Source organism: Dermacentor silvarum, chromosome 7 (genome assembly GCF_013339745.2).
Source record: "Dermacentor silvarum isolate Dsil-2018 chromosome 7, BIME_Dsil_1.4, whole genome shotgun sequence".
In the NCBI taxonomy this organism is placed as follows: Eukaryota; Metazoa; Arthropoda; class Arachnida; order Ixodida; family Ixodidae; genus Dermacentor; species Dermacentor silvarum.
In genome coordinates this window covers 36,717,534-36,745,346 of record NC_051160.1, presented here as the reverse complement: position 1 = coordinate 36,745,346, position 27,813 = coordinate 36,717,534, and the positions used below count along the sequence as shown (strand labels likewise).

General features: G+C 44.6%; 1 protein-coding gene across 3 annotated transcripts; it reads left to right on the top strand.

The window, feature by feature from the left end:
• Nucleotides 1-428: 428 nt before the first annotated feature.
• On the top strand, nucleotides 429-27,551 carry LOC119458798 (papilin-like). 3 transcript variants are annotated; one of them, XR_007467773.1, is made up of 5 exons: nucleotides 429-518; nucleotides 3,853-4,059; nucleotides 9,501-9,683; nucleotides 21,645-21,824; nucleotides 27,385-27,551. XR_007467773.1 is itself a non-coding variant. In XM_049670535.1 (5 exons), exons 1-5 carry the CDS (start codon nucleotides 521-523, stop codon nucleotides 27,396-27,398), a joined length of 579 nt encoding a protein of 192 aa, XP_049526492.1. In that variant the 5' UTR covers nucleotides 445-520; the 3' UTR covers nucleotides 27,399-27,551. The 3 variants fall into 3 exon arrangements, 2 of the variants coding, with proteins under 2 accessions (XP_049526492.1, XP_049526491.1); XM_049670535.1 differs by having other exon boundaries at nucleotides 445-572; nucleotides 21,702-21,824; XM_049670534.1 differs by having other exon boundaries at nucleotides 445-572.
• The last annotated feature ends 262 nt before the right edge of the window (nucleotides 27,552-27,813 follow it).

Sequence of the window (27,813 nt, the reverse complement as noted above, 5' to 3'; positions counted from 1 at the left end):
ATATGAAGAAATGACAGGAGAGAAAAAAAGTCTGTTTACCTGTCTACTGGTTTCTTTACATCGTTGTGTGTCTTTTCAGCTTTAACCCTGCACGTAGATGACATTGTCTCGCAATAACTTTTTTTTTCAGTCCATACAGTTTCTATATACAGAAGGCATGGAACACATCCAATGTTGCATAGGACTGTTTTTCTGTGCGAACACTAGGTAATAAATGCAGCTTCTATCTGGATGGTATGAAATATCTCATAGGTGACACAAGGCACTACAATCTACAGCTTAGCCTGCTTGAACGCCAAAGAGCCGCTCGTCCCAGAAATCTGTGAAATTATAACAATACCACAAGTCGCACTTGCCGCTATATACGCATAACAACATCGCATAGCACCTTATAGCACATGTCAAGAACGCTACGAGGTGGATATTTGAAAGAGCTATTGTGCATGAAAAGCTATATGTAGTCGTGTACCCGTGCCCAAGCGACTGCACGGTGGAGCTTTCTCTTAAACGCTGCACGGGTATGAAATTGCTAACCAGCTTACTGCTTTTCTTCCGATTGATGTTTGCACAAGGTTAGTTATATGTTGTCCTAGTTTATCTGTTTGTTTCCGCGCGAAATGTTGCTACTTCTACATAAAGCTTCAAATGTCTTCGTTCGTAATTTATTCAGCATTGTTTATTTTAACGTCAAACATCTTCCCCGGAGCGTATTGTCAGGCAGTTGACCGAGAATGTCCATCGACATTTCGTGCGCACAAAGCTTTTCGAATTTCCTTCCATGTATATTGGCCTTCTCTCACGTCCTCGTGTATAACTCAGCTTGTTGCTAAGGCGCAAAACATCGATCAAGTAAATATTACTTTTTCGCTTGTGTAAACGGACGTGAAAGTTGGGTTTCATTCAAAATGATATTTAATGAGCCAGTATGGTATGCAGGATGTTTCAGAATACGTTTCAAAATTGTTGGTGCATTTTAATTCGTGTTCATTGCCAGCTATGTTCACCATATCACATTCCATAGGTAGGAACCGAAATGAACATTGCAAAGCTGAATTCGCTTGCAAATATTGTTTTTCATTGTCGTGCCTCAGTTTAGAAATCCCCGAATGTGTTTAGAGTAAGAGTTTTCGCTATTAGCAGACCACCTGGCACCTTACTGTGCTTAATACGTATAACGTTTGGCGTGGAGCTGTTTTTACAAGCAGTTCTAGTGTAGGAAACAAGAAAAACGACTTTGGGGATTTGCAGATGTTGGGTGGAACTCGCACGAATTTATTTGGTCATCTTCGTAGAGGAACCGAATAGAGGGACATAAAGAAGGGGAGAAGCGACAGTGCGCCAATTGTAAAAGTGGTTCATTGTTTTTTTTTTTATTACGGAGAGCAGAATATAGACGGGGCAACACCACACTTTCCTGAGAATGAGAAAATAGAGTTGCATGTGCGCTGGTATAGCCAAATAAAAATTTGTCTGCATTGTTAGCAATCACACGCTTTTGCTGCCGCCAACTTTTCACCATTAAAAAGACGTGCCTACATTTACATTTAGGAAATAAATGTAGCATATTAATAAACGCATGCTTCTGGAAATCATTATCAAAGAACCCGATATATATATATATATATATATATATATATATATACAATTACTTAGTTCTGCATGACAATTCTCTGCTTAAAATATAAAGACCAACACAGCTCAATTACGTAGAGCAACCCCACCAATTCCTCTAAAAAACGGTGCACCGTGACATGATGAGTACAGACAAAACAATTCAATGTAAATTTTAAGAGTGATGAGTAAAAACGTGATATTGAACCCAATTTGCAATAGGTTAAATAATAAAAGCTGAACCAGCACCCTCTATAATTTTGTCAACTTTGAAATATAGTGCAAGTTCAGCAGTATTATTTTGATCGCACATGTCCGGTCTTCGTAATACTGTTTGCATCATTCCGCAGTAAACAAGTCCCGAGTTGGCATTATAACTGGAATCGAGTGACGTTGTGTAAAAGACGACAATAATGACACTGCTAGGCTGACCACAGTGGGACGGTGTCTGAGCTTTATGAAACCACCTAATTATGGAAAGAAATCTCCGTTTCAAGATTTCCCGCTCAGGTAGCGGCGCACGAAGACTAATTTATTATTCCCTTGAAGTTTATCTCAGCGCGGCGACCTTCTAACGCCATAGGGTTAAGGGCCCCGTGTCGCAGAATATCCGGTGCCGGCTTGGATGTCGGCGTCCATGGCGGAGAAAATTATCCCCAACCACCCCGATCCGCAGGCCCTCCGCGTAGTCAAGGTGTTAGCGAAGAAAAAAATCATCCCGAACGACCCCGACCGCGCAGGCCCTCCACGTGGTGCAAAGTTTTGGTGAACGAAAATTGAATTTCTCACACTGAAATCCGTAGGAAAAATGGTAAAGTACGACTTAACCACAACCTACAGACATGGTGCCGTCGGATTGTAATTTGAATGTACGAGAAAAGATAATTCTGTTACGAGGAAACTCAAACACAAACCCCTTTTCCAGCATTTCTACCATACGAAAGCGGCGCGGTCGGGTATTTTACTTGCGAAAACGTTATCCAGATCACGCTCGCATCCTCGGCAGGTCAAATAGGGACTTCGCCTGCCTAATGCGTTTTGGACACGCGCACGCGTCGGGGCAATAGCGAACAATTAATGAAATAATAAAAAAAGGTGGTGGGCCCTTCACATTCTAATATAAGACGACTTTATTGCCCCTGGAAAAACGTCTTCCCAGCAATGCATTTCTGTTTAAAAGTGAAGCCGGCTTTAAGGTGATCATTGAAAGCTTGGTCTTTCTATGGTGGCTTTCCCACGTTCTGTGCTGCAGTGAAGCCCACTGAAAGAAAAATGCGATGCGAACGGGGCACGATAACGCTATCGCGTTCCACTCTTAAAGGCGAAGCTTAAGCGTCCAATTTTTGTCTCACATTTTCACACTGTCTCCGCACATTAGGTCCCTTAAACACCCAGCGCATAATTTTTTTCTGTTTTTGTCGAGGTTGCTATACAAGCACACACACAACACCCCGCCACGTTTCACTTAACTTTTCGTCGGCCGATTTGTGTAGTGTATGGTTTCGCAGTCACATTACTAAACTTTTCTGACACTTGCCGTGTGTACATGAATGTGACAGTAGCGCATCGCATTCATGTAAACAGTGTTAATGCGCTAGGAAGGCGCTGCATCGCATTAATGCGCGAGGTGATGTTAGATTTACGGGGTGGAGTGGACTCACGCATGTGACGCTAAGTATACAGGAGGGTTAATGTGCTACGTGTAAACGGCATCGCATCGCCTTTCCCAAATGCGCTTGGAAATGTGATGCGCTACTGTCGCATTCATGTAAACGCGGCTACTAGCTGGTTCGTTTCTGACTGAAAATAGTTGGTGCCGGTTGTCTCTGACGTAGGATAACGTGAGATGCCATGTCTTGGGTGTACACTAGAGAACCACATCTGGTCAACATTATGCCACTGTCCTCCATTGCAGCGTTTCTCGTGAGCCACTGTGCAGTTTAGGGGGGTTGCTTATTCGACATTCTTTGGAGTGTATATTTTATGACGAAGCTAATCAAGATCGTGGAATTGCAGCGGTTGTAAAATAAATTAATTATATTGACTTTGTCAAGCGAACTAATTGAGAATGTTGTACCAAATATTTACATTTCTGATGACAGGTTCCAACATCACAAAAAGTTTCATATTGAGTATACTTTTAACTCTGAACTAGTAGCTTATCCCTATAAAATATTACCCTAGTTATTACGTTTATTGATCAGGTCATCGTGGCTCCATTTAATTTTCCTCAACTTTCAGCTGTTTTCAGAAAGCCCCAAGTAAAGAACGCTACAGTGCCACTGGTATGCCATATGTCGCCATATCAAGGGAACGACTGTAGCCTACCAGGTGCACTCTGGTATTACGACCTTCAGATAAAATCCTGCAAAATGCTCACCACAGGTTCATGTGGCTCTGGCCGCAACCGCTTCGCCACAATTGGCAAGTGCCAGCAATTATGCCAACGTGAGTATGTGGTGTAATGAATGCTTAATCTTGCTGAGACTTCCTCGCCATTTTTCGACCTTCCTTCGAATCATGGTAGAAGATCGCCTTACTTTGCAGAAACTTTTTGCCAATTCTTGCTTTGTTTCCTGTATTAAGGAAACCGTTACTGAGGCAACTAACAGGGTAATGCATAAAGGGTGGCTTACAGATATATGTGAAGAAATGCACTGGCGATTGCGATACTCCCTAACGCGAAATTTGAGCGCAGCTGTACACGTGTTTCCATTTCGGGATATATGGGCTGGCGCGGACAATCTATCTCTTGCGGCGCGGTGCAAATGGAGCGAAGTGTGACGCGAATGCCGAGCTGATCGAGAGATCGCGAGAGGCAGCACGTGGCAGACGCGTGGGCGCGATTCACAGCAGCTGCCGCAGACAAACCTCCGCTCACGCATCGCTTTGTTTCCAGGCGACGGGTGCTACTCTGGCGCCATTTCGTAACCATCGTCGCCACAAAGCCCGTCGTGCGCGGCATTACGCTTTTCTTCTCACGCTTTCGCCATACTCTTCTCCTCCGCTTTTCTCCTTCTCCTTTTCGCTATACCCGACGCTCGCCGCTGCAACGACCGCCTAACTGCTGTGCTCTAAAAAATCGTCACATTTTTGACGTGACACATGATTCCTTATATTTACTCAAAAGGTTCCAGGGCAGGAGATACGAACAATAATTTCAAAAAGGCCATTCGATTTTTTTTGGTTGTTCTGTGAAGAAAAGAAGCTGTTCGGGCACGTGGACAAACAACTGAAAGTGCATGGCCTGTGCGATGACATATGTAAACGGCAGGCGTTGTCAAAGGCTTGCGATGAGGTCTACATTTATATAAATTACGAAAAAGCAAAAGCTGGCAACACGGCGCCGAAACAACTGAGCAGATAAATAGCATTCTGCTTTTAAGGCTCAAACACTGTCGTTATCGAGCGATCACTCGAGAGATCAGATAGAATTCGATGAACTGTTAAAACTGACCAAAAAAAGAAAGCTTTTACGGGATATTCAAACTTGTAAGGCGGAAATATTGAGGAAGCAGTAAATTATGGACGCAGCATGAAATCAGTGAGACGAAAATGTAGCATAGGACAAGGCAAGATGTATGCATTGAAAGATAAGCAGGGTAATATCATCAGTAATTTCGATGACATATTAAAAGCAGCGCAAGAATTCTATACTGACCTGTACAGTGTCCAGAGCAGCCAAGCTACATTCCTTCTAAGTAGTGATGAACAGGATATAGAGGGTCGTTCTATAACTAGCGATGAAGTTATAAAGGCCTTGTAAGACATGACTAGGAGAAAAGCTGCTAGAGAAGTTGGATTAACAGTCGATTTCATCAAAGATGGAGGAGATATCATGTTTGAAAAGCTTGCGGCCCTTTAGGCACTATGCCTCATAGCTTCAAGTGTACCAGAGAGCTGGAAGAACGCCAACATTATAATAATCCATAAGAAGGGAAACGTAAACAATTGAATAATTATTGACCCATTAGCTTGCTTTCCGTATTGTATAAAATATTCACCAAGATAATTTCCAATATAACAAGGCCAATACTTGACTTCTGTCAACGAAGAGAACAGGCTGGCTTCAGGAAGGCATATTCTATGATGGATCATATTCATGTCATCAATCAGGTAATCGGCAAATCTGCATAATACAATAAACCTCTCTATATGGCTTTCATAGATTATGAAAATACATTTGATTCAGTAGAGATACCAGCAGTCATAGAAGAATTGCGTAATCAAGGAGTACAGGAGACATACGTGAATATCTTGGCAAATATCCACAAGCATTCCACAACTACCGTGGTTCTCCACAAGAAAAGGAAAAGTTACCTATCAAGAAAGGGGCCAGGCCAGGAGACACAATATCTCGAATGCATGCTTAGAAGAAGTATTCAAGCTCTTAGACTGGGAAGGCTTGGGAGTGAGGATCAAACGCGAATATCTGAACAACCTTCGGTTTCCATATGACATTGTCCAATTCAGCAACAATAGGGACGAATTACAACAAATAAGTGAGGACCTCAAGCGAGAAAGTGTAAGAGTAGGGTTTAAGATTAATATGCAGAGAGCAAAGATAACGTTCAACAGCCTGGCAAGGCAACAATAATTGAGGATTGCCTGTCAGCCTCTAGAGTCTGTAAAGGAGTACGTTTATCTAGATCAATTAGTGACAGGGGACCCTGATCATGAGAAGAAAATTTGCAGAAGAATGAAAATGGGTTGGAGTGCATACGGCCGGCATTGCCAAATCCTGAATGGGAGCTTACCACTGTCGTTGAAAAGAAAAGTGTACAATCATTGCATTCTACCGGTGCTAACATATGGGGCAGAAACTTGGTGGTTAACAAAGAAGCTCGAGAACAAGTTAAGGACCGCATAAAGAGCGATGGAACGAAAAATGTTAGGGCTAACGTTAAGAGAGAGGAAGATAACGGAGTGGCTTGGAGAGCAAGCAGGGATAACCGATATTCTAGTTGACATTAAGAGGAAAAATGAAGCTGGGCAGGCCATGTAATGGGTGGGATGGATAACCGATCGACGGTTACAGTTACAGAATGGATACCATGAGAAGGGAAGCGCAGTCGAGGGCGGCAGAAAACTAGGTGGGGTGATGAAGTTAGGAAATTTCCAGGCGCAAGTTGGCATCAGCTAGCTCAAGACAGGGCTAATTGGAGATCGCAGGGAGACGCCTTCGTCTTGCAGTGGACTGATGTTGATGATGCTGATGATGGTGTTAATGCATGATCACTGTTGTTATAGGAATATGAAAAGTTATTGAACCTGGCGGCGTGCTTTTCTAGTGATTTATGATCGATAGTGAGACTAACTTCTGGTAAATCTTATAAGGGGGACACATACTCTAGTCTTGACCGGAATAATGGTTTAAGAGGAAGAAGCCTTACATATTGCTGTGCGTGGCGTAGAAGGCGTCTAAAGAAAATCAACGGTGCTTTAGTTGCTGTGATGACGTTAGCCCCAATTGCGATGCGTGGCTGACTAATAAATACCCTAATACCAAGGTATGTGTAAGTAAATGGCATTCAAGTTGTGTGTTAGCAACGTTGTACGGGAATCAGAATGGGCTGCGGCGAAAACTGCAGTACATAGCTTTGCATTTAGTAGGGTTCACGGTCAATACCATGTCGCGGCACCATTTCTGGATACGATCAATGACTTAACTAAAGGATTTTATGTCTGTCGAATTTGTGTTGGTCTTTTAAACAACGCAGTTGTTAGCAAACATGCGAATTTTAGAAGGCAAATTAAAGCTCACGTCATTATTATATACTAGGAATAGCACGGTGACGAGGACTGAACTTGAGGTACACCAGGTAATACTAAAAGTGGTGTAGCCAAATACTAAAGTATAAACACTGACTGGCAACGATTAGTCGAGAAATCGTTTGACCCAAGCGGGTGCGTTAGGGTGTAAGTAAGATAAGGATAATTTTAACATTAGGCTTTGGAGCACCATTTTATCAAAAGCCGTGACAAAATCAAGAAAAATGGCTCTGTCTGAGCGGTCATGGCGAGATTAGCGTGAAGGTACTGCGTGAAGAAGAGTAAAAACCAATGCATGCCGGAATGAAAGACATCGTTAGAATGCAGCCTATTCCTATACATGAGAGTAAATGACATGTTCCGTGATCTTGCAAGGCACAATGGTTAAGGAGGAATGTTGGTAGTTGAGTGGCCCATTCTTATTACCAGATTTGAACACGAGAACAGCCGTTCACATTTTCTAGTCGTCTAGTATGGAATGTGAAGGACGCGACTGCGAAAAGGGAAATAAAAAAGAGAATGAGCTATGATTCAGGCGCTTATAACGCTTTCGAGTGAATATCACCTGGTCCGGCTGCTGATAGCGTAAGGTTTTCATACACAAGTGAGATACCATCAGAAATAAAATTGGTTCCAGTTATGCATTAAGTAGTGTTACTGGATCTAAATGTACAACAGCGTGTTTATTTCCTTTGCATTGAATGAACAAAATACGCTAATAAAAAGTTCAACGTATCAAACATTTATACAACGAAAATATGAGAAGGCTTATTACTTTTTATTAAAGGGCGCTCCCTTAAAAATGTGCAGGTACATTTTCTTCAATAGAAGTGCACAGGGGAAGGAAGAAGCAATGCAGCCATGATATGCCCATTGTGACTCATGTTATATTTTCCAGGTCAGTTGCCTACGAGAGCATAGATTGGGATAGGGCCCAATGATTTAATGACAAAGCGCCGTAGAAGATTTCTATTGTTTCTGCAAAATTACACCTTGGCGCAGTATAGAATTAGAATGGCAAGCAAATGGAGTTTTATACTGAACCTCAAAGCACCCTTGGGTCGACTTCTACCAGACCTTTTCTCTATAGTCACCCGCACAGACTCCAGCCTTATGATGTTGGAAGTTTTCGTGGTTTAAACAAATGTGACCGTGCCTACTGATTTAACCATGCCGGAAGTGCACCTTTGCAAAGAGGCGTGGTGAGCTGGACGACAAACGTGACATTTTCCTGACTTACATTGGTACCTAAAGCGAGCAAAATAGTTAGCGAGCTGCCTGAAACGTTAGGCTATACTCGGCTATCGCTGTTGTTCATAGCTGTGATTCCACATTTTTCTTCGTTGATGCGTGTCCGGTCCCACCACATAGTACTTTTCTCTGATTTGAATACTAGGTGCTTGCACAAAGCTATCGCTTACACTCTCCAAATTGTCGGCAAAACTACCAGTGCATAGAACGCAGATAATCATCATTCCTTTTGAGTGCTTGTTGTTTGTCAACATGTATACGCACGTTTTTTCTGGCATATTCATGGTAAAACTTGCCGTTTTGTACTTGTTACTCGACAATCATTTTGTTACATGAATGTTGCTCACCTCAAAAGCATTTCTTTCTACCTTTTTACAGCACGACGGTGGGCATTATCAAATGTGTGTCAGGCGTGAGCAGTATGAATTGATTAATTCTATGAAAAACCAAACGAAAGGGCGTATTGAGCTCTTTTTTTATTCATGTGAAGTAAAGAAGCCCTACAGTTAAGCATATTCAAGACATGCCTTTTAGGGCAACAATAAGAGCCTAGGCAATGCTTTGAGACCGTAAACCAATTTTTTTTTATTTATTCATTCCCAAGTCACACCAACTATCGCAAGTACAGTGCGTAGACCACTTTATAGGGGCGCTGTTGACCAGGCATTGTGGATTCAAGTGTGAATGAAGAAATAAACGACTAGAATTGGCGGTGAACGTAAAGTCATTCTCTCTAGGTTGAAAATAAATGTGTTGCAAGAACTGTCTATTTTAGAAGTACGCTATGTACAATTTATTGATTTTCGCTTTTATAATTGCAGCAAACGAGTGTGCAGAGTACTAATGTAGCTTGCAACGTTTTCCAGCTCCCACTGGACGTGCGGAACATATATGTCTGGAACAACCGGCCCCTGGAATGTGCTCACACGTATCTCATGCCTGGTATTTTGAGCGGTCCAGCCAAAAGTGCAAGAAGTTCAGCTATACGGCTTGCTCCAAACAACACAACTTTTTCTTGTCAGAAATGAAGTGCCAGTCAGTGTGCCTACGTGAGTACAACTGTAGCGAAAGGAATGCAAGGGAATGTTTGTCATTGCGAACACATTAGACACGTGACCTAATTCGTAATCGCTTGCCTTTAAGAAATTATTTCTACAAAGAGAATGCATAGTGCCTTCATTTAATAATTAAGACGGAAAGCCATCTCTTGACGAATGTCCACGTTAATGCCATTTGAAACTAAGCAATGCCGTGACCCACCTTATTGCCAAGTTCTTCGCTTCTGCGTAGACGACTTCTTAAATTTCCCGTTACTTGCATTTTCGCCACTTCTTTGTAGCTCAAGGTTCCTCTCTAAATGCATGCTTTCGTCACATTCTTTTCACTGTATTTTTTCAACCTCGGCTGCTCTTGCTGCCAACTTTTTCATTCTCTTTTGACTACTTTTTTTCAATTATCCGATGCCGACTTCACTTCTTGCGTCTTAGCCGGCTTGGTTATTCGGGCCCCTACCCATTTGCACACACCCATGTGGAGGATGAACTAAGTATGTTCACACGCATAGCGTCGAAGGCCCGGTTGCTCATCTCAATGGCCCAAGTTCTCTATTCGGGTAGATGCCGAGGAGCACATGGTCACTTGCAAATATCCAGTGGTTCATGTCAGATCGAGGGTGCCCCACCCAACCTCAATGAGTCGGCACATAATGCTGCGGAATGAATCATCACCCGCGCAGCTATCGGGCAGAGTGACGTTGGTGGTAGAGAAAATCGGGCCTCTCCTTCCTCATACAACGAACTTACTAAGCACTTTTACTTGGCTCTGAGGATCTACCCCCTCCCACACTGTAAACACAATAGACCTCAGGCTTTAACACTAAGGCTTCTACAGAAGGGGGAATACCCAAACCCCCGACTTCTTCACAAGATTTACCCCCAAATTCAGACGACAAATGCATGCGCACTATGCCATGACTTATCGAACTCAGATCACATGCTCTGGTGGTGTCGTGCGTTACCCGGCGATGAGAGCAACACTTCTTCACGCTGGGATGCCGTTCTACGCAGCCCCAACCTCGAAGAACAGTTATGGGCTGTCAAATAGGCCCGCGACGCGGCGGAGAGGCTTGGCCTCTCTGCCTCGACGTGGGAGCAGCCCGCTGCGCGCTAGGGCGCGCCCTGAAGGACCCTAATAAAGAGAGAGAGAGATATATACTTTTTAATGGCAGAAAGGTGGAGAGGTTGTCCTCAGTAAAGGGCCTCTAGCCTGCTACTCCACGCTGGGAAATGGGTTTGGGGGAATAACAGGGACAGAATGTGAAGAGGAAGGAGGTGGTGGTACTGTGAAGACGATGATGAGGGCTGCACAGCATACTGTTTGTGTGCATCGCGTACGTGCACACTTCACAGAACAGCACAGTCATCTTCGCGGGCAGAGATAGAGGTTACTGCAGTGTAGCCACAAGCTTGTCTATAGCTTGCATAATTTTTGCAGCTGTTAGCGCCACTGGCGTATTTAAACCAGACAGTAGCAGCTGCAGGGCGTCCATTATTTGCCGCAGCATCGCTGTGATGACGGAGTCCAACGCGATTTTTCTGTGCACTGTCCTTGTTCGCGCGGACAGTCTAAGGCCTGTGTGCGGTGCACACACACACACACGCACGCGCATACATACATACACACACACATACATACATACATACATACATACATACATACATACATACATACATACATACATACATACATACATACATACATACATACATACTGACACGTATACATGTTTATCTTTCACCGGAGGCCGCTTTCCACCGGCTAACAAATGTTAAACGTTATCGCTCGGCGCAGGACGCGCCTGTATCGGAAGTTTCTAGAACGTTATCGGTGCTTCTTTCCGTTGCCTGTTTTCACCGACGCTTATGTTATCTGATTGTATGACCGACGCGAATTGTCTAGAACTTTCTGGAAGACACGCGGGCATCAGGGATTAATCTGGAACCTTCGATGACTCAGGTATAAAAGCCGACGCGCTTCGCCGCTGATTAGATTTTCGACGATCGCCGACTGTGTTCGCCGCTATCGTTGTGCTTCGAGTGTAGCTTGCTTTTGTGGGCACAGGTTCGCCCAATAAACAACCAGTTTCGTCATACAGTTTTACGACTGTTTTCTTTACTGTCACAACTACGTGACATCTGGTGGAGGTGCTAGTTCGTTCATGCACCGAACGCCCCCGCACAGCCGCGACCCAAGCCCGAAACCGGAGGACGAGACCAATCTCTATCCGTAGGCAGCAAGGACTTCTGCCGGAGTACGGACTTCTTCCCGAAAAGACCACTGCAATCAAGGCCAAGTCAACGACCAGAATGGCAGCACCAGCGTCCCCCATCCTGCTGCAACAACCTCGGGAGCCACCGAGCTTTCGTGGATCATCGGCTGAAGACCCTGAAACCTGGCTGGAGACATATGAGAGGACCGCGACATTCAACAAATGGAGCGACGACGACAAGCTGCGCCATGTTTATTTTTCATTGGATGACGCTGCTCGGACCTGGTTTGAGAACTGAGAGACCACCCTGGTGACGTGGGACCTATTTCGTGAGAACTTCGTGAGGACCTTCACGAATGTCGTGCGAAAGGAAAGGGCCGAAATTTTATTAGAAACCAGAGTGCAATTGCCGAACGAGAACATCGCGATCTTCACGGAGGAGATGACTCGCCTCTTCCGCCACGTCGACCCCGCTATGTCTGAGGAAAAGAAAGTTCGGTTCTTGATGCGGGGCGTCAAAGAGCATCTATTCACTGGATTGATGCGCAACCCGCCCAAGACTGTGGCAGAATTTGTTTCAGAGGCCACAACGATCGAGAAGACGCTTGAAATGCGAGCCAGGCAATACAACCGCCGTGCACTGACAAACTACGCCGAAGCGCAAGCGCTAGGCGCCGACGACCCGCGCGAGACTAACAAAGCGGTTGTACGGGAAGAGCTGCAGAAATTATTTTCAAGGTGACTTCGATCGCTGACATAGTTAAAGAAGCGATTCAGCGGTCACTGGAAGTGCCAGAAGTTCCGGCATCGCCTCAACCACGCCGCAAGTCGAAGCATTCGAAGAACTGAAGCGACGCCTGCAATCGCCGCCAATACTTGCGCATTTCGACGAAAACGCCGATACCGAAGTCCACACCGACGCAAGCAGCGTAGGACTCGGCGCCGTGCTTGTGCAGAGGACTGACGGACTAGAAAGGGTTGTAAGTTACGCTAGCCGGTCGCTATCGAAGGCGGAAGCAAATTATTCCACAACAGAAAAGGAGTGCCTCGCCATCATCTGGGCTACATCAAAGTTTCGCCCCTACCTCTATGGCAGGCCCTTTAAAGTTGTGAGCGACCACCACGCCTTGTGTTGGCTAGCTAACTTGAAGGATCCTTCAGGTCGCCTCGCACGCTGGAGCCTGAGACTTCAAGCATTCGACATCACCGTCGTTTACAAGTCCGGGCGAAAGCACTCTGACGCCGATTGTTTGTCTCGCGCCCCCGTCGAACCGCCGCCACAAGACGACCAGGATGACGACACTTTCTTGGGACCCATCAGTGCCGACGAATTCGCCGAACAACAACGAGCCGACCCGGAACTAAGGAGCCTTGTAGACTACCTGGAAGGCAAGACCGTCATTGTGCCGAAGGTGTTCAGGCGAGGATTGGCGTCGTTTTTCTTGCAAAACGACATTCTCCTAAAGAAGAACTTCTCGCCTCTCCGAGCCAACTACCTCCTCGTGGTACCCTCAGCATTGCGTCCAGAGGTTCTGCAAGCTCTCCATGACGACCCAACGGCTGGACATCTCGGTTTTTCACGCACTCTCATGAGGATACAAGAAAAATACTACTGGCCTCGCCTCTCTGCCGACGTCGCCCATTACGTAAGGACATGCCGAAACTGTCAGCGACGAAAAACACCGCCGACAAGGCCAGCCAGACTTCTACAGCCAATAGATCCACCTCGCCGACCGTTCCAGCAGATCGGGATGGACTTACTTGGGCCTTTTCCGACGTCGACGTCCGGGAATAAATGGATCGTCGTCGCTACGGACTACCTCACCCGCTACGCCGAAACAAAAGCCTTGCCCAAAGGCAGTGCCGCCGAGGTAGCCCGATTCTTCGTTGAGAACATCCTCTTGCGTCACGGTGCCCCAGAAGTCCTCATCACCGACAGAGGCACGGCCTTTACGGCAGAGCTAACTCAAGCCATCCTAAGGTACAGCCAGACAAGCCATCGCCGCACCACCGCCTGCCACCCGCAGACTAATGGCCTCACCGAGCGCCTAAATAAGACCATCGCCGACATGCTGGCAATGTACCTCGACGTCGAACACAAGACGTGGGATGCCATCCTTCCGTACGTGACCTTCGCATACAACACGGCCGTGCAAGAAACGACGCACATGGCGCCGTTCAACCTGGTCTACGGAACGAACCCGGCAACGACGCTTGACGCCATGCTACCAGACGTCGCTGACGAAGAAAATCTCGACGTTGCCACTTATTTGCAGCGTGCCGAGGAAGGTCGACAGCTCGCCCGCCTGCGCATCAAGAACCAGCAGAGGACCGACAGCCGCCACTACAATCTACGACGACGCTACGTCGAGTACCAGCCTGGCGACCGTGTTTGGGTCTGGACTCCGATACGCCGACGAGGACTTAGCCAGAAACTGTTGCGTCGCTATTTCGGACCATATAAGATAATCCGACGTATTGGCGCACTGGACTATGAGGTCGTGCCAGACGGCATTTCGCAATCACAGCGGCGCCGGGCACGGCCTGAAGTCATCCATGTGGTGCGTCTTAAACCTTTCTACGCCCGCTGACAAACTTAGGTACTTTGTTACTTTATTTTTTTCCTTTATTACCCGTGGTTTTCTTTTCGCTTTCACATTTGTCTGTAGCATCGGGACGATGCTTTTTAAGGGGAGGGTATTGAGAGGTATACATGTTTATCTTTCACCGGAGGCCGCTTTCCACCGGCTAACAAATGTTAAACGTTATCGCTCGGCGCAGGACGCGCCTGTATCGGAAGTTTCTAGAACGTTATCGATGCTTCTTTCCGTTGCCTGTTTTCACCGACGCTTATGTTATCTGATTGTATGACCGAAGCGAATTGTCTAGAACTTTCTGGAAGACACGCGGGCATCAGGGATTATTCTGGAACCTTCGATGACTCAGGTATAAAAGCCGACGGGCTTCGCCGCTGATCAGATTTTCGACGATCGCCGACTGTGTTCGCCGCTATCGTTGTGCTTCGAGTGTAGCTTGCTTTTGTGGGCACAGGTTCGCCCAATAAACAACCAGTTTCGTCATACAGTTTTACGACTGTTTTCTTTACTGTCACAACTACGTGACAATACATACATACAGAGACAGACAGCAGAAGCTAGTTCAATCGGCATCGATCGATCTCTCCGAGCCATTGCTTCAAGCGAGCCTCACAAGCCCGAAATCGCATTTATGGCCACGCTTACCGACCCTAATAAAGTTTCTCATCCATCCATCCAAGTTGTCAAATCTTGCACGTACCCAGTGCTACAGGCCTAGTTGCACATACCCAATGGTCCATGTAGTCGATTCATAGGTTGCCTTTTCGGGCACATATTCAGTCGCACATTTTAGGTGGTCGTTCAAGTTCATGTGAAGGACGTAACAACATAGAGAAGAGTGCGTTAAGCTTCTATAAATGCGAGTCGCATTGCAATGAATCTCGTATCAATGTTAGCTGATTCGGAATAAAATTATCAGGAACGCATGCAGAAAAATGCTGGCGCATGCAGTCCGATGGAGTAAGCTTTGTACAACACATTCTAACCCGATTACCATTCTTACCATTCATTCTTACCATTCCCGCAGTATCCCGGTCTTAAACTTGGTATGTCCTAGTAGGTGGAAGCTTTATGTAGAACTTCGCTCGCAATGTTTGTAGCAATTACATTTGATAACCAGAAAAGCAGCTGAATATTTTCATCAGTTTGTTTCACTGAAAACATCATATTAAGCATTATGCTACGCGGTTTCTAAACGCATTGAAGATTGAAAATTGCTTATTCAGCAACTGCAGTAACAAAAAAAAAGGAGGCGGTACAGCAACACTCAGTACCATAGACGTCGACATGGAAGGCCCCTATTTCAATTGCGCTCGCTCTCGCTCCGTGCGCTACCATATCAACCGCTAGAACTTTGCGACCACACGACGAACACAGCACAACCCAGTAGATGTGAGCGCGTCACGGCCACGTCAGTCGCAAGGCGGTGTCGCCGTGTCGCTAAGACAGTCATATCAGGTTACTTGGAACAACCTTCAGATGGTGAGGCCATTATTTAACGTATATATCGTTCTATAGTAGATTACCACGCGAAAGGCTTTGATGGCCACCAGTATTGCCGGGCCCACCAGGAACTTCTCCTTTTCCGTCTGTCTTCCAAGCTTCCTTTGTTCTTGTGTGCAAATTATATTCTACTTCCAGCATCCGCCCGTTAATTCAATATTTTATTTATATTATTGGCTCAATGATAATTTAGGTCCCCTAAGGCACTAAAGCACCTGCGTTGTACCGTGGTCACTCCATTTTTTTTCTTCTTTAGTCGTACTAGTATTTACTCTCTTCTTTGCATCTGCGGTAATCAATAGGCAAATACTTTAACAAACGGTAACATAAAGCTATAACAATTCTTGAGCCATTCCGCTCTGTGAAGGTGGATGACCGGCGAAGCTGTTCAGCACACGACGCAGATGTGACACACAAATTTGATCAAAAGTACGAACACACCTTATTGACTTCAGCGGGTGCGGCGGTCATCGCGACGAAAGCACACACACACAATCGCGCACACACACGGCCTCTCAGGAACGATCTTCATCCGTGTTTATCGCCCGTCGCCGCCCATTGAATCTGGCATCTGTTCTCGCCGTCGCTATTCGCAAGCGCGCTGCTCCTCGGGAGTGAGCACAGTACGTGGTCCCTCCAGTGCGACGAGAAAAATGAAATCCAAAATGGGGGATGGCAACTTGTGCTGCCAACGCCCAATGGTGCCGCCTACAAGAGCGAGCGGAACGAAACTAGGCACGCATGAGCTTGGAACGACGACAAACAAAGGGCCGTGGGAACGTAGACATGAACGACGTGGGCCGCACAGCGGTAAATCTTGAAGAAACCTTTATTATCTACCATAGAGTCTACTGACCTTTAGAATGGTTCCTACTGATAACTAATTTACTGAAAATGCATAACCAAGTGATGAGACGTATAAGGGCTTGCTCAGAATGAGGCGATATTACATAAAAATTGGGAACTGAGTTGTTGATACTAGAGTTGAAAGACACGCGGTACCCTAGCCATAAATAGCTTCGCTATAATATTTTAGAACCAGTGACTGGCCGGAGAAGTGCATGTGCTGAAAGTGGCCTTGTACGCCGACAACTGTGAACTGACGTAAGGTGCGCTTGTCGCTCCCAGTCCATCAGACGCAGGTGAAAAGACCAGGACATGTCGAGACTACGACAGAAAGATCACCGACTAGTGCTACCTTTACGAATCCCGTAACAAGCTTCAGCGAGTTACCGCTTTGGAGCAGTTGCACTAAGGACATAAGTTTCGTGCAAATAAACTACACTTAAAATCGCTGCCTGCATACATACTCATGCATTTCAAATCTTGCCCGAACAATGTTTTTTCTAGTACATGCGAAAAGAGTGTTTCACAAAGGCTATAACTTAGCCAGGCATGTTTAACTTAACGTAATGACTCGCCATAATGTCCTCCCCATGTTCACTTAATTTACGCAAGAAAACCTAATGTTCCAGAGAATAAAAGTTATTTATTGAAACTGCCCCCCCCCCTTTGAATTGCACATGCACACCACCCATAACCTTATTCCAATTTTAGCAAATATGAACAAACTGCCTAGTTCATTGCACCGACGAGGCCAGACAGCCACAACACGCACTTTCTAAAATGCACGAAAACATGCAAAAGGAGGGTTTAATATCTATTCGTAAAGTCCCTAAGTAAGTTGAACACGCAAAAGTTACGCCACACAATAAAACTTCTCATAGACTTCTGTTTCGCCAATTTCCACCTTGGTTTGTCCCTGAAATATATAGCGGTAAATGACCGCATAAGGGGTTTTCGAGCCCTTCGTAAAGACATCTTACATAGCATGTAAAAAACCACAAACATTTATTAGCATCTTATTCTAATTCGCAATACACTTCTTGTTTTTAGGAAGATTGTTCTCGGTAAGGTTAATAATTTGACCTGGGCAGCGGACAAATCTCTGAAGCGTTCTTAAAGCGTATTTACGTATAGGGCTATGGAGAACTTATATTCGCAATTTATTGCAATTGCAAAGGCTTTGATTAACCCACACACTCTGGAGTTTGCCTACTCAATACCCAAAGCATGCTCCTTAGTTTCCCGAAGCGTAGAGAATGTACAACGCTTAGTTAACAGACAGCGCTAATGTAGCTATAGTAGGCTACTGCAAACCTCGTAGAAGACATGGAAATAGGACAATAACGAAAGTTATGTAGTTATTAGCAAAGCACGTAAAGCCACCAGAAACGTTAACATTTCGGTACACATTACAATTAACATGCCCTCCATTTCTAAGAAATGTGAACTCGGCTTTAGAAAGAGTTTTCACGTAACGGTGGGAAACATAACACAAGCGGCCTCTAACGCTTTCACGTATTTATTGAAGAAATTTATTGCAAAAGTCAGAAATAACACACCCAATTAATGGTCTACGCTTCCACTTAACAATTAGGTTTCTCTCTGGCACTTAGTTTAACCAAATACGAACAAACTTATGTTTTAGTTGGCCGAGGACATGGGAACAGTAAATCTTTATAATACTACCAATTAGGCAATAAACTCTGAAGTTTCGCCACTCATTACACCTATCACGTCCCCAATTCTCACTAAATGTAAAATCGGTGTAATTTTAAGCCACTTCAAAACAGTACAAACCTAACAATAAACGACCGTATACAACGGTTTCGAGCCTTTGTAAAAGAAATTTCTTACGAAGAGTATACTTGAATCGTGCACGTTTATATTGGCAATACTCACTTGCCATAAAATACTCCTTATTTCAATAAATTTGATTTAGCTGACATTTATAGTTTTTCCAAAAAAGCGTTATAAGTTCAGCGCTATTCGTATGAGATGCCTGCAGCGCCCCGGAATGCTTGAATACACAATTTACTACATGCGCGTTAACTACCCTACGCACTTTGAACTTCGCCTACAGATCTGCCATAACTCTTCATTATTTTAGCATTTACCAAATACAAACATCATGCCTTTATTGCTTCCCCGCGATCCACAGGAAACCTTATGCAAACCTCGCATAATCCGTTGAAGTGCTGAAGAATTGAGGATTAATTAAAGTTTTAAAGTAGCTTTCAACGTCAAACTTTGCCACTCATTACACTGACCACAGCATAGCACTGGTGCTACGATTAGGAAATGCGCGTTGAGAATTATCATGATATTTCCTCCTAATTGTGCAAACACTCAATTGTTTAGCAATGATAAGATATTACCGTTCATTTTACAGCGAATCTGTAAATGACTAAGATCCGGGGTCTCGTCTTGTCTATGTGCAGAAAAAATCAGAAATGGCTCGAGCGTCGTCGTCTTCTTCCACAGTAGACTCGTTGGCGCCTCTCGGCACAACCGCGCGAACGTGATCGGGCCACTGTTCGTACGTTCGTCGTCATCCTCGTCTTCCACAGCTGGCTCGTTGGCGCCTCTCGGCACAACCGCGCGAACACGCTCGTGCCACTGATCACGCTTTCGTCGTCATCGTCTTCTCCCACAGCCTGCCTCCGTTTCCGCTAATCATTCCAGCGAAGAATTTCACTTCTCTTCTGTCGCCGTAATGGGGAGGCCGCCTTTACGGGGGTATGAGCAATTGCTTAAGGGAGTATGGACCATTCAGTGTCTAACTTGACGGACACATTTAATAACAGAGGTGATTCGCGAATCAGTGTACGTACCTATGTTGACAATGACCACAGATCAGGACAATTAATATGGTCGTACCTTTGTAGAAAATTCTGCGTCACCTCTGTGTTGTGTGCTAAAGAGCTTTGCTCGTCATCCACTTTCATAAAGTGTGATGACTCATGAATTTTTTTAAACACAATAATCATACTGCGGTTTTAGTATGTGCTATAGTTTGATGTACTTTAGGTAGTGCTGGAAAACATAAAACACATTAAAAAACATAAAACAAATGATTAGGTTCCTTTTCTTTATAAGTATGCAATAAAGAGCACACAGAACACTGCTGCTTTAATCCCCCTACTCGAGAAAAGTATGTGGCGAAATGTCGTTTGAATTGGATAGATAAAACATTTGGAACTGTATTAAACTTCAATTCAGACTTTCGTGTTACAATAAATTCTCATACAAATTGTTTTTAATGAAGTGGCAGAGCAATTAAAGTATTAACGTTGATACCAATTTCTGTGTCATTTCTGAGCTATCTCTATCATGTCACTACAATGTCTTCAACGAGGGTGGCTTGTAGTGTCGAATGCATATGCACTTTGTAATTTCTTTTGTATGCTTGACAATACGCTAACTGTTAAAAACTTCTATCCCGGCTAGTACACCTATATTGTAAATCTTACAGCCATTTGTATTTTCTCTGTGCTTAAAAAGTTTCATTGCTTTGTAATATTTATGCACGCATATGAATACCCTACTCAATAAAGCTGTACCCATCAACCTGGCTTATATATGCCACAGGAAATTGAAGAAGTCGTCTACACAGAACCAAAGAAATTGGTAATACGGTGTGTCACATTTCTTCAATGGAAATTGCATTAACGTGTCTTACATAAGATTTCACCGATAAATAGCCCTGTAGATATTCAGTAAATATATTTCGGTAAATATTTATTTTGTTGTATACAATGAACTTTCAAATGATTCATTCAATAAATGATTATTTGAATAGCTCAACGATTGACTGAATGAATTTTTCATTGAACATAGGTCACTCACTTGAAGTTTCCGTGGTTGAGAGACTTATTCTCCAAGTTTGAGACGGAAGCTTATTATTTGCTGTATTTTGTGGAAATTGCATAACATGATGTTATGCAATTTCTCATTTACACGCTATTCAACGCAACAATGTATTGCTTAATGTTTTAGGCTTTGCGCAGCAATCTCCCCTTACTCCCATTCTTTAAGTGCACGGGAAGCCAAACGGGGATGTCAATCGCAGTATTTTTTTTATTCGTCCGGCTGGTTTAAATATCGACACGTGTACTTGTTTATCTTTCTCCGATGACCGCTTTACACCGGCTAACAAATATTAAACGTTATCGCTCGGGGCAGCACGCGCCTGCATGGATCTGAAGTTTCGCGAATGTTATCGATGGTTCTATCCGCTATCCGTTCTCACCGAACCTTGGGTATTCTGACTGTCTGCGCGACGAAAAATGTGCACGCGGGCTCCAGTGATTACGCTGTACCCTGCGACGACTCATGTATAAAAGCCGTCGCGCTTGACCAACACCACCTAGATAGCACAAGGCCTACGCACTCCGATCATGACGTCATGTTACCGGGCCCGACTGCCATAGAATCTAATGAGGATGCTCCCACGTCAGCAACAGTGATTTTGATGTCACCGCTTTCGTCACGCCAGCCTTGGCAATGGAAATTTCGGGCCAGGTAACATGATGTCATAGATCGGAGTGCGTAGGCCTGTGCTATTTAGGTGGTATTGGCTTGACCCGCTGATCAGATATCGACGATCGCGGATGGCGCTCGCCGCGATCGGCGGTGAGCGCCACGCTTTGAGTACCACCTGCTTTTGTAGGCACAGGTTCGCCCAATACAGAGTTTATTTTATGACACAAAGTTTTGCCACAGTGTTAATCTGCGTCACTACAACGTGACAATATCTTGCCTTCATTTACTCACTGTGTAATTCTACATATTTGCAGCGATGATGACACCAAAACCCTTCTGCAGTCAGCGACCAGTTTCTACATTTTGTGCAGGCTCGGCAAATCACTGGTACTTCGATGAAAACAAAAATACCTGCCTTGTATTTCTAAAGAATCGCTGTGGGAAAAACAGCAACCGCTTCCAAACATTTACCCAGTGCATGAAAAGATGCAGCTGTAAGTAGGCATACTTTCTGCATACATACCTTGAATATTTCGTGACGTTTGTCCTCACAAATTAAAAGGTAATTTGTTAGTTCTGCGATTCAGCAGTTTACCACAGCGCACTCATATCGAGCCACGAGACGCTTCTCGGCCTTCCATTTCCTGCTGTTTTTGCTGTATGCGTACAAGCATGGAAGCTTTATGCTGTTTGTGAGGACTGTATTATCCTTGGATATAATCGTGGAGTCAAAATCCATGTCACCATAGAATGAATGTGAAACCGGGATCAGTAGCAAACTTAGAGTATTCAATAGTGATAGGCAATATCGTCGGCCGACGGGATGCATAATAATAATAATATTTATCGCGTACATATATAAATACACCACAGAACAATAAAAAAGAAGCGCGCTAGCAATTGTTTACAAAAATGAATCCTAAGCCAACCTGCTTGAAAAGGCGCAACACAACGATCAAGCAAAGTTCGTAAAAAATTCTTTATCTTCATCATCAGCTTATATTTATGTGCACTGCAGGACAAAGGCCTCTCCGTGTGATCTCCAATTACCCCTGTCATGCGCTAGCTCATTACAACTTTCGCCTGCAAATTTCCTAACTTCATCACCCCACCTAGTTTTCTGCCGTCTTCGACCGCGCTTCCCTTCTCTTGGTATCCATTCTGTAACTCGAATTGTCCAACGGGTATCCATCCTACGCATTACATGGCCTGCCCAGCTCCACTTTTTCAGCTTAATCTCAACCATAATATCGGTTATCCCTGTTAGCTCTCTGATACACACCGTTCTCTTCCTCTCTCTTAACGTTAGTCCCAACATTTTTCGTTCGATCGCCGCTCTGTGTGCGGTCCTTAACTTGTTCTCGAGCTTCTTTGTTAACCTCCAAGTTTGTGGCCCATACGTTAGCACCGGTAAAATGCAATGATTTTACACTTTTCTTTTCAGCGACAGTGGTAAGCTCCCAGTCAGCATTTGGCAATGCTTGCCGTATGCACTCCAACCCAATTTTATTCGTCTGAAAATTTCTGTTGCGTGATCAGGGACTCCTGTGAGTAATTGACCTAGGTAAACGTAGTCTTTTGCAGACTCTAGAAGCTGTCTATATATATATATATATATATATATATATACATATATATATATATATTTAGATATATATAAAAGGGGAAATGAACGACGACTTTGTCATATCCATTGAGTCCTCGCTTAAACAGCTTGGAGGACGCTTAAGCTTCGTATTTAAGAGTGCACGGAACCTGATAACATTCAAACGTCCCTGACTGCTTCTCACGCTTCCCGGTAAGTGCAGCATATGTGACCGTAATCTTTCCCGGGAAAGGCTGGCATTGAACGGCTATGCACGAAGGCGAGATTTCTGGTAGAAAGGTGGCCTCTTCTTGGCCCGATCTCGGAGGTTGTGCACAGCCCCGGCAAGCAAAATCAGGCCCTCGGTTTCCCTTCTTCTCGTTCATTACATAACAAGGTCTCGAATTCGGGAGCCTCAATACTTTCAAGTAACGTGTGTGGGTTTATTAACCACTTGCATTCAACCAAAAAGATCACGTACACGTGAGGCATGTGGCAGAAAGGATGTTCCACGTCCGCCGTCAAGGCCGTGATTGGTGGCGCTGGCTAACACACTAAAGTTTAATTTTAGTAGTTAAAATATAAATACCCCAGAATTGCTAAGAGCAACGCACGCGTAATGGGATCACCTGGGTTCATGCCCCACCTGCAGCCAGTTGTGTTTTTTTTCATCCAATGTCATTTTTGGTAACTTATCACTTCTTTAATTCAAGCATTAAGTGCAAGTAATGTCCCCTTCGCTGTCCTTGGTGTATTTGTTTCCTGGCTTCCTATGATATGCCTAATTAAAATCGTGTACTCGGTTTCCTTTCTTCTCGTTCATTACATAAAGAGGTCTCGAATCCGACAACAATGATGCTTTGAGGTAGCATGTGGGGATTTATTAATAAACCCGTTGCCTTCACCCAAAAAGATCACGTGCACATGACGGCTGTGGTAGATAGAATGTTCCACATCCGCCGTCAAGGCCATGAATGGTGGCGCTGGCTAACACACGCAGATTTATTTCTCGTAGGTAAAACATAAATACCCCAGAAAGTGGATGGGAAAACGGCGCCGCGGTAGCTGAAATGGTAAGAGCATCGGACGCGCAATGCGAATACGAAGGTTCGTGCCCCACCTGCGGCCAGTTGTTTTTTCATACACTTTCGTTTACAGTAATTTATCACCTCTTCAATTTAATTAAAAAGTCGCGATTTCGCCCGAAACGCGAAGCATCGATTGTGTTAACAAATTATACGTCAGATATACAATATATACAATATACGTATATATTGTATACACAATATACAATATATACAGTAGCTTTATCGGCCTAGTAAACATAGGCACACCAACTAAAGTAGCAAGCCTGGTGTCAGGTGCACACAAGCAAACATGAACACATCTCAATCGATGACCGCGGAAACTCGCTGTGAAAACGCGAGAGTGAGCGTAGCACCAGCAGCGATCGAATTGAGCTTCGTACCCAGCGCTCGCATCAACTCTATGATGGCCGCGAAAAACACAGGGAGGGGGGACTCTGCCGCCTGTCCCGGCCACGGCGGCAGCATTTCGATGAGGGCGAAATGCGAAAACACCCATGTACTTAGATTTAGGTGCAAGTTAAAGAACCCCAGGTGGTCCAACTTTTCCGAAGTGCTCCACTACGGCGTGCCTCATAATCAGATCGTGGTTTTGGCACGCAAAACCCCATGATTCAATGTTTTTGCGCCGCCGCCCCAGATGCCTGTCAAGATAAAGCCACGCGGGGGGGGGGGGGGGGGGGGGCGCTCGCAGCACCTAACTAGCCCCTTACAGCCATATCAAAGAGACTATGACTTACATAACACATTTATTTGAAAGGTTGTTTTGTTGAAATTATAGCTTTTCCCTTAACGGGTGTTCTGCCAGAACTTCGTCACGTTTTTATTTTTTACAGTGATATGTGTTTTGCTTTCACTCCCCTGGTCTTTGAACGTTCGCCACTGGCTGCTGTGTCCCCCACCGGACTCCGTGAGAAAGAGAGAGAGAGATGGTGAGGGAGGGAGGGAAGTTAACCAGATGTTTGAATCTGGTTTGCTAGCGTTTACTGGGGTAGAGAAATAGGGGTTCGAAAAAAGGACAGAGAGAGTGTGAGAAAGAAAAGAAAGCACAAAAAAAGAAAAAAATATATACCTCACACGCTATAATAGCGTTCTAATCACAGTCGTTCAGATAGGCCGATTGCTCGCAAGAAGCGCAGAAGCGCCTGCATGGCCTTGTGTGAGTCCAGTCTGTGGTGGAGAATTCTCGCTTCCGCCAGAGGCTGGTAGTCAAATTGGTTGAACGCGTTGTTAAGAGATTGTCTCTGCGCACAAAATACGCGTATGTTCAATCGATTCTTCATTGCCGCAGTGGTCACACGCTGTGTTGTCGGCCACTCCTATGCACGACGCATACGCGTTGGTATACGCAACGTCGAACCATAATCGGAACAAAGGGTGCCGACATGCAATGTCGGCATCTGCGTTTCTGTATTTGTAGTATTACTGTATCCACTCTAAGTCACAGAAAATTTCGGATACTTATATCACACTCTTCACATAATTAGGTATGCTAAACTTTATACAACAATTGCAGCGTTGCATCAAACAAGCCTCTAATAGAAGCTAATCAAATAATTATCCCAACGTCAGAGAACTGAACCAGAAGACAAAACTCTCTGGTGGCACCGAAAAAAACACGCGTGCGACGCAGTCGGGTCTTCCCTCACATTTTTTTCACTTTACGAAAGTGACAGGGATCACGTCTGATAAGCACAGTCATGCCATTGAAATTAGGCCAATGATATATTCAACCACTTGAAGCGCATCATGAGTCCCTTAACACATGCTAGTATCAGGGTGATCGCACGTCAGTGGATAAAGTGTCAATTCTCCTTTTGCTCTCGTGTAACCATGTTCTGCGCAACCTTGAACAACGATGCCCCTAAAAAATATAGAAACAATAAAGCACTACAATGAATTAAGAATCAATTTGCAAGCCCCATAGCCTACACTTTTCAAACATAAAGCAGGTTATAGAACATGCAATTTTAAGCCCAGAACAGCACATATGACGCTTATTAACTCATTATGCCAGGCATTTATTTTTAGAGAAATTGCATTGGACTGTGGCTGATATATTCTGATGACATTGGAAACGTTTGTAGCTTTTGCACCACCGGCCTCTCCACAAACAATACCATGTCTAATGAGCAATTGCATAGTCATTCTAAGTGCGTTCGTATCGTTACTGGCTCCGCCCCACCACCTTCGCAGAAGCCGTGCTGTCCCTATTATTATGGTGCAGTTAGGCGGATTCCAGAGACGCGAAAGGCGCGCAGTTCATATGCCTGCAAAAACGACGAAGCCAAACGGATGCACCCACACGCTCTGAAATAGTGACTCTGCAGCGTAGCCAGCGAAGGTATTATGTAAGTGTCCACCTTGTGGACATGTTCATTCCGTATGCTGCTGAAGTTCTGATTGCCTGTGGCGCCTGGCTCCTGTTGAAGCGACCACAGCCCATCCAATCAGAACTTCAATAGCAGACGAAATAGACATGTCTCTTTTACAGAATACCTCCGCTGGCAGAGTTATGCCTTGCGTTACCGCAGACACCCTCTCGCCTGCTTTACATTTGCGTGAAATAACAAAGGGTGGTGCCTTACAATTACCTGAGCGGACTAGCCAAAACTTTTCAAGTAAAGAAGCTAAAGTTTTTTTGTATTATCTGGTATTTCATTATGATGCGACACCTGCAACGTCGGTGGCACTACTCCTAATTACACCAGTGTTGAGAGATGCCTAAAATGTCAGAACTGTGTTTCTGGGGCGCTATAGAAGTTGCCTCCCTTCCTGTGTCACGCCAACATTTCACATTCCTTTGGGAAAAGCGCTAATACACGAACGTAGGCCGAAACACATAGAAAACGACATGTTGCGCTGCGTGTAGATTGGGGTTGACGTCACTCCCGCGAAGTGTTGCAACACTGTCTCAGGTGGTTTAGGGCAGCGTGAAACCTTTCTAGCCCTTTCAATGGTTCACCCTTCTGGCGCAACTGCGTGCGTCTTTAATAACAGAAACAGCCCTTGTAAACAGGAGCAATCAACTTTAACATTGAGGTGCCGTCTTTTAATGGTCATGGCGTGACATCCCGTTGGCGTACTTCGGCAATACAAGCATGCCAGTCAAGACACCAATGTCGACGCCGCTTTTGCGGAATATCACACATCGTACATACGTAAGATAAAGCACACATACTGGAGATAGGCTATGGTAGTTCAGACAAAACATGCAATATACGAGTCAATAGAATGTTCCCGCTGTTGTAGCCGCAAGCTTTGGTAACCAAGTCTTCAGGTGGTGGTGTGTAACAGGATCTATGTAAGGATAAAAAGGTCCGTAATTGCACAGAATATTTCTGTACCAAAAATGAGCTAACTGATGTTTTCAATCTTTTTCAGATTATATATCTTAGGTACGGATGACTTGAGGAGGGAAGCCTACATAAACTGGAGGACCCTTATCAGACATTCCTACGCAGCTATTACCAGCAACAGCATAACTATTTTTATATATTAGTGCCAAGCAAAGATGAACTATGTTCCAAATAAACTTACAAAAAAATTTGTCCTGAATCACTGCACTTTCAACCGACACGCCGATACGCATATTTCACGGTGAAAGCACTGCGCAGCACTTCAAGTAAAGGAAGCTGGTTTAATTATGGCTTGGTGAGAATCGCCGCGAAGGTGCACACTAAATGCCTAGATGGAGGCAATTTGAATTTGTTTTTATTCAGAAACAAAATAATGAGTTTGACAAAGCCGGCTATGGATGCCGGAGTGCATGTTCGAAGTTTAAAGACAAAGTAACCTCCTGCCTGATAAAAT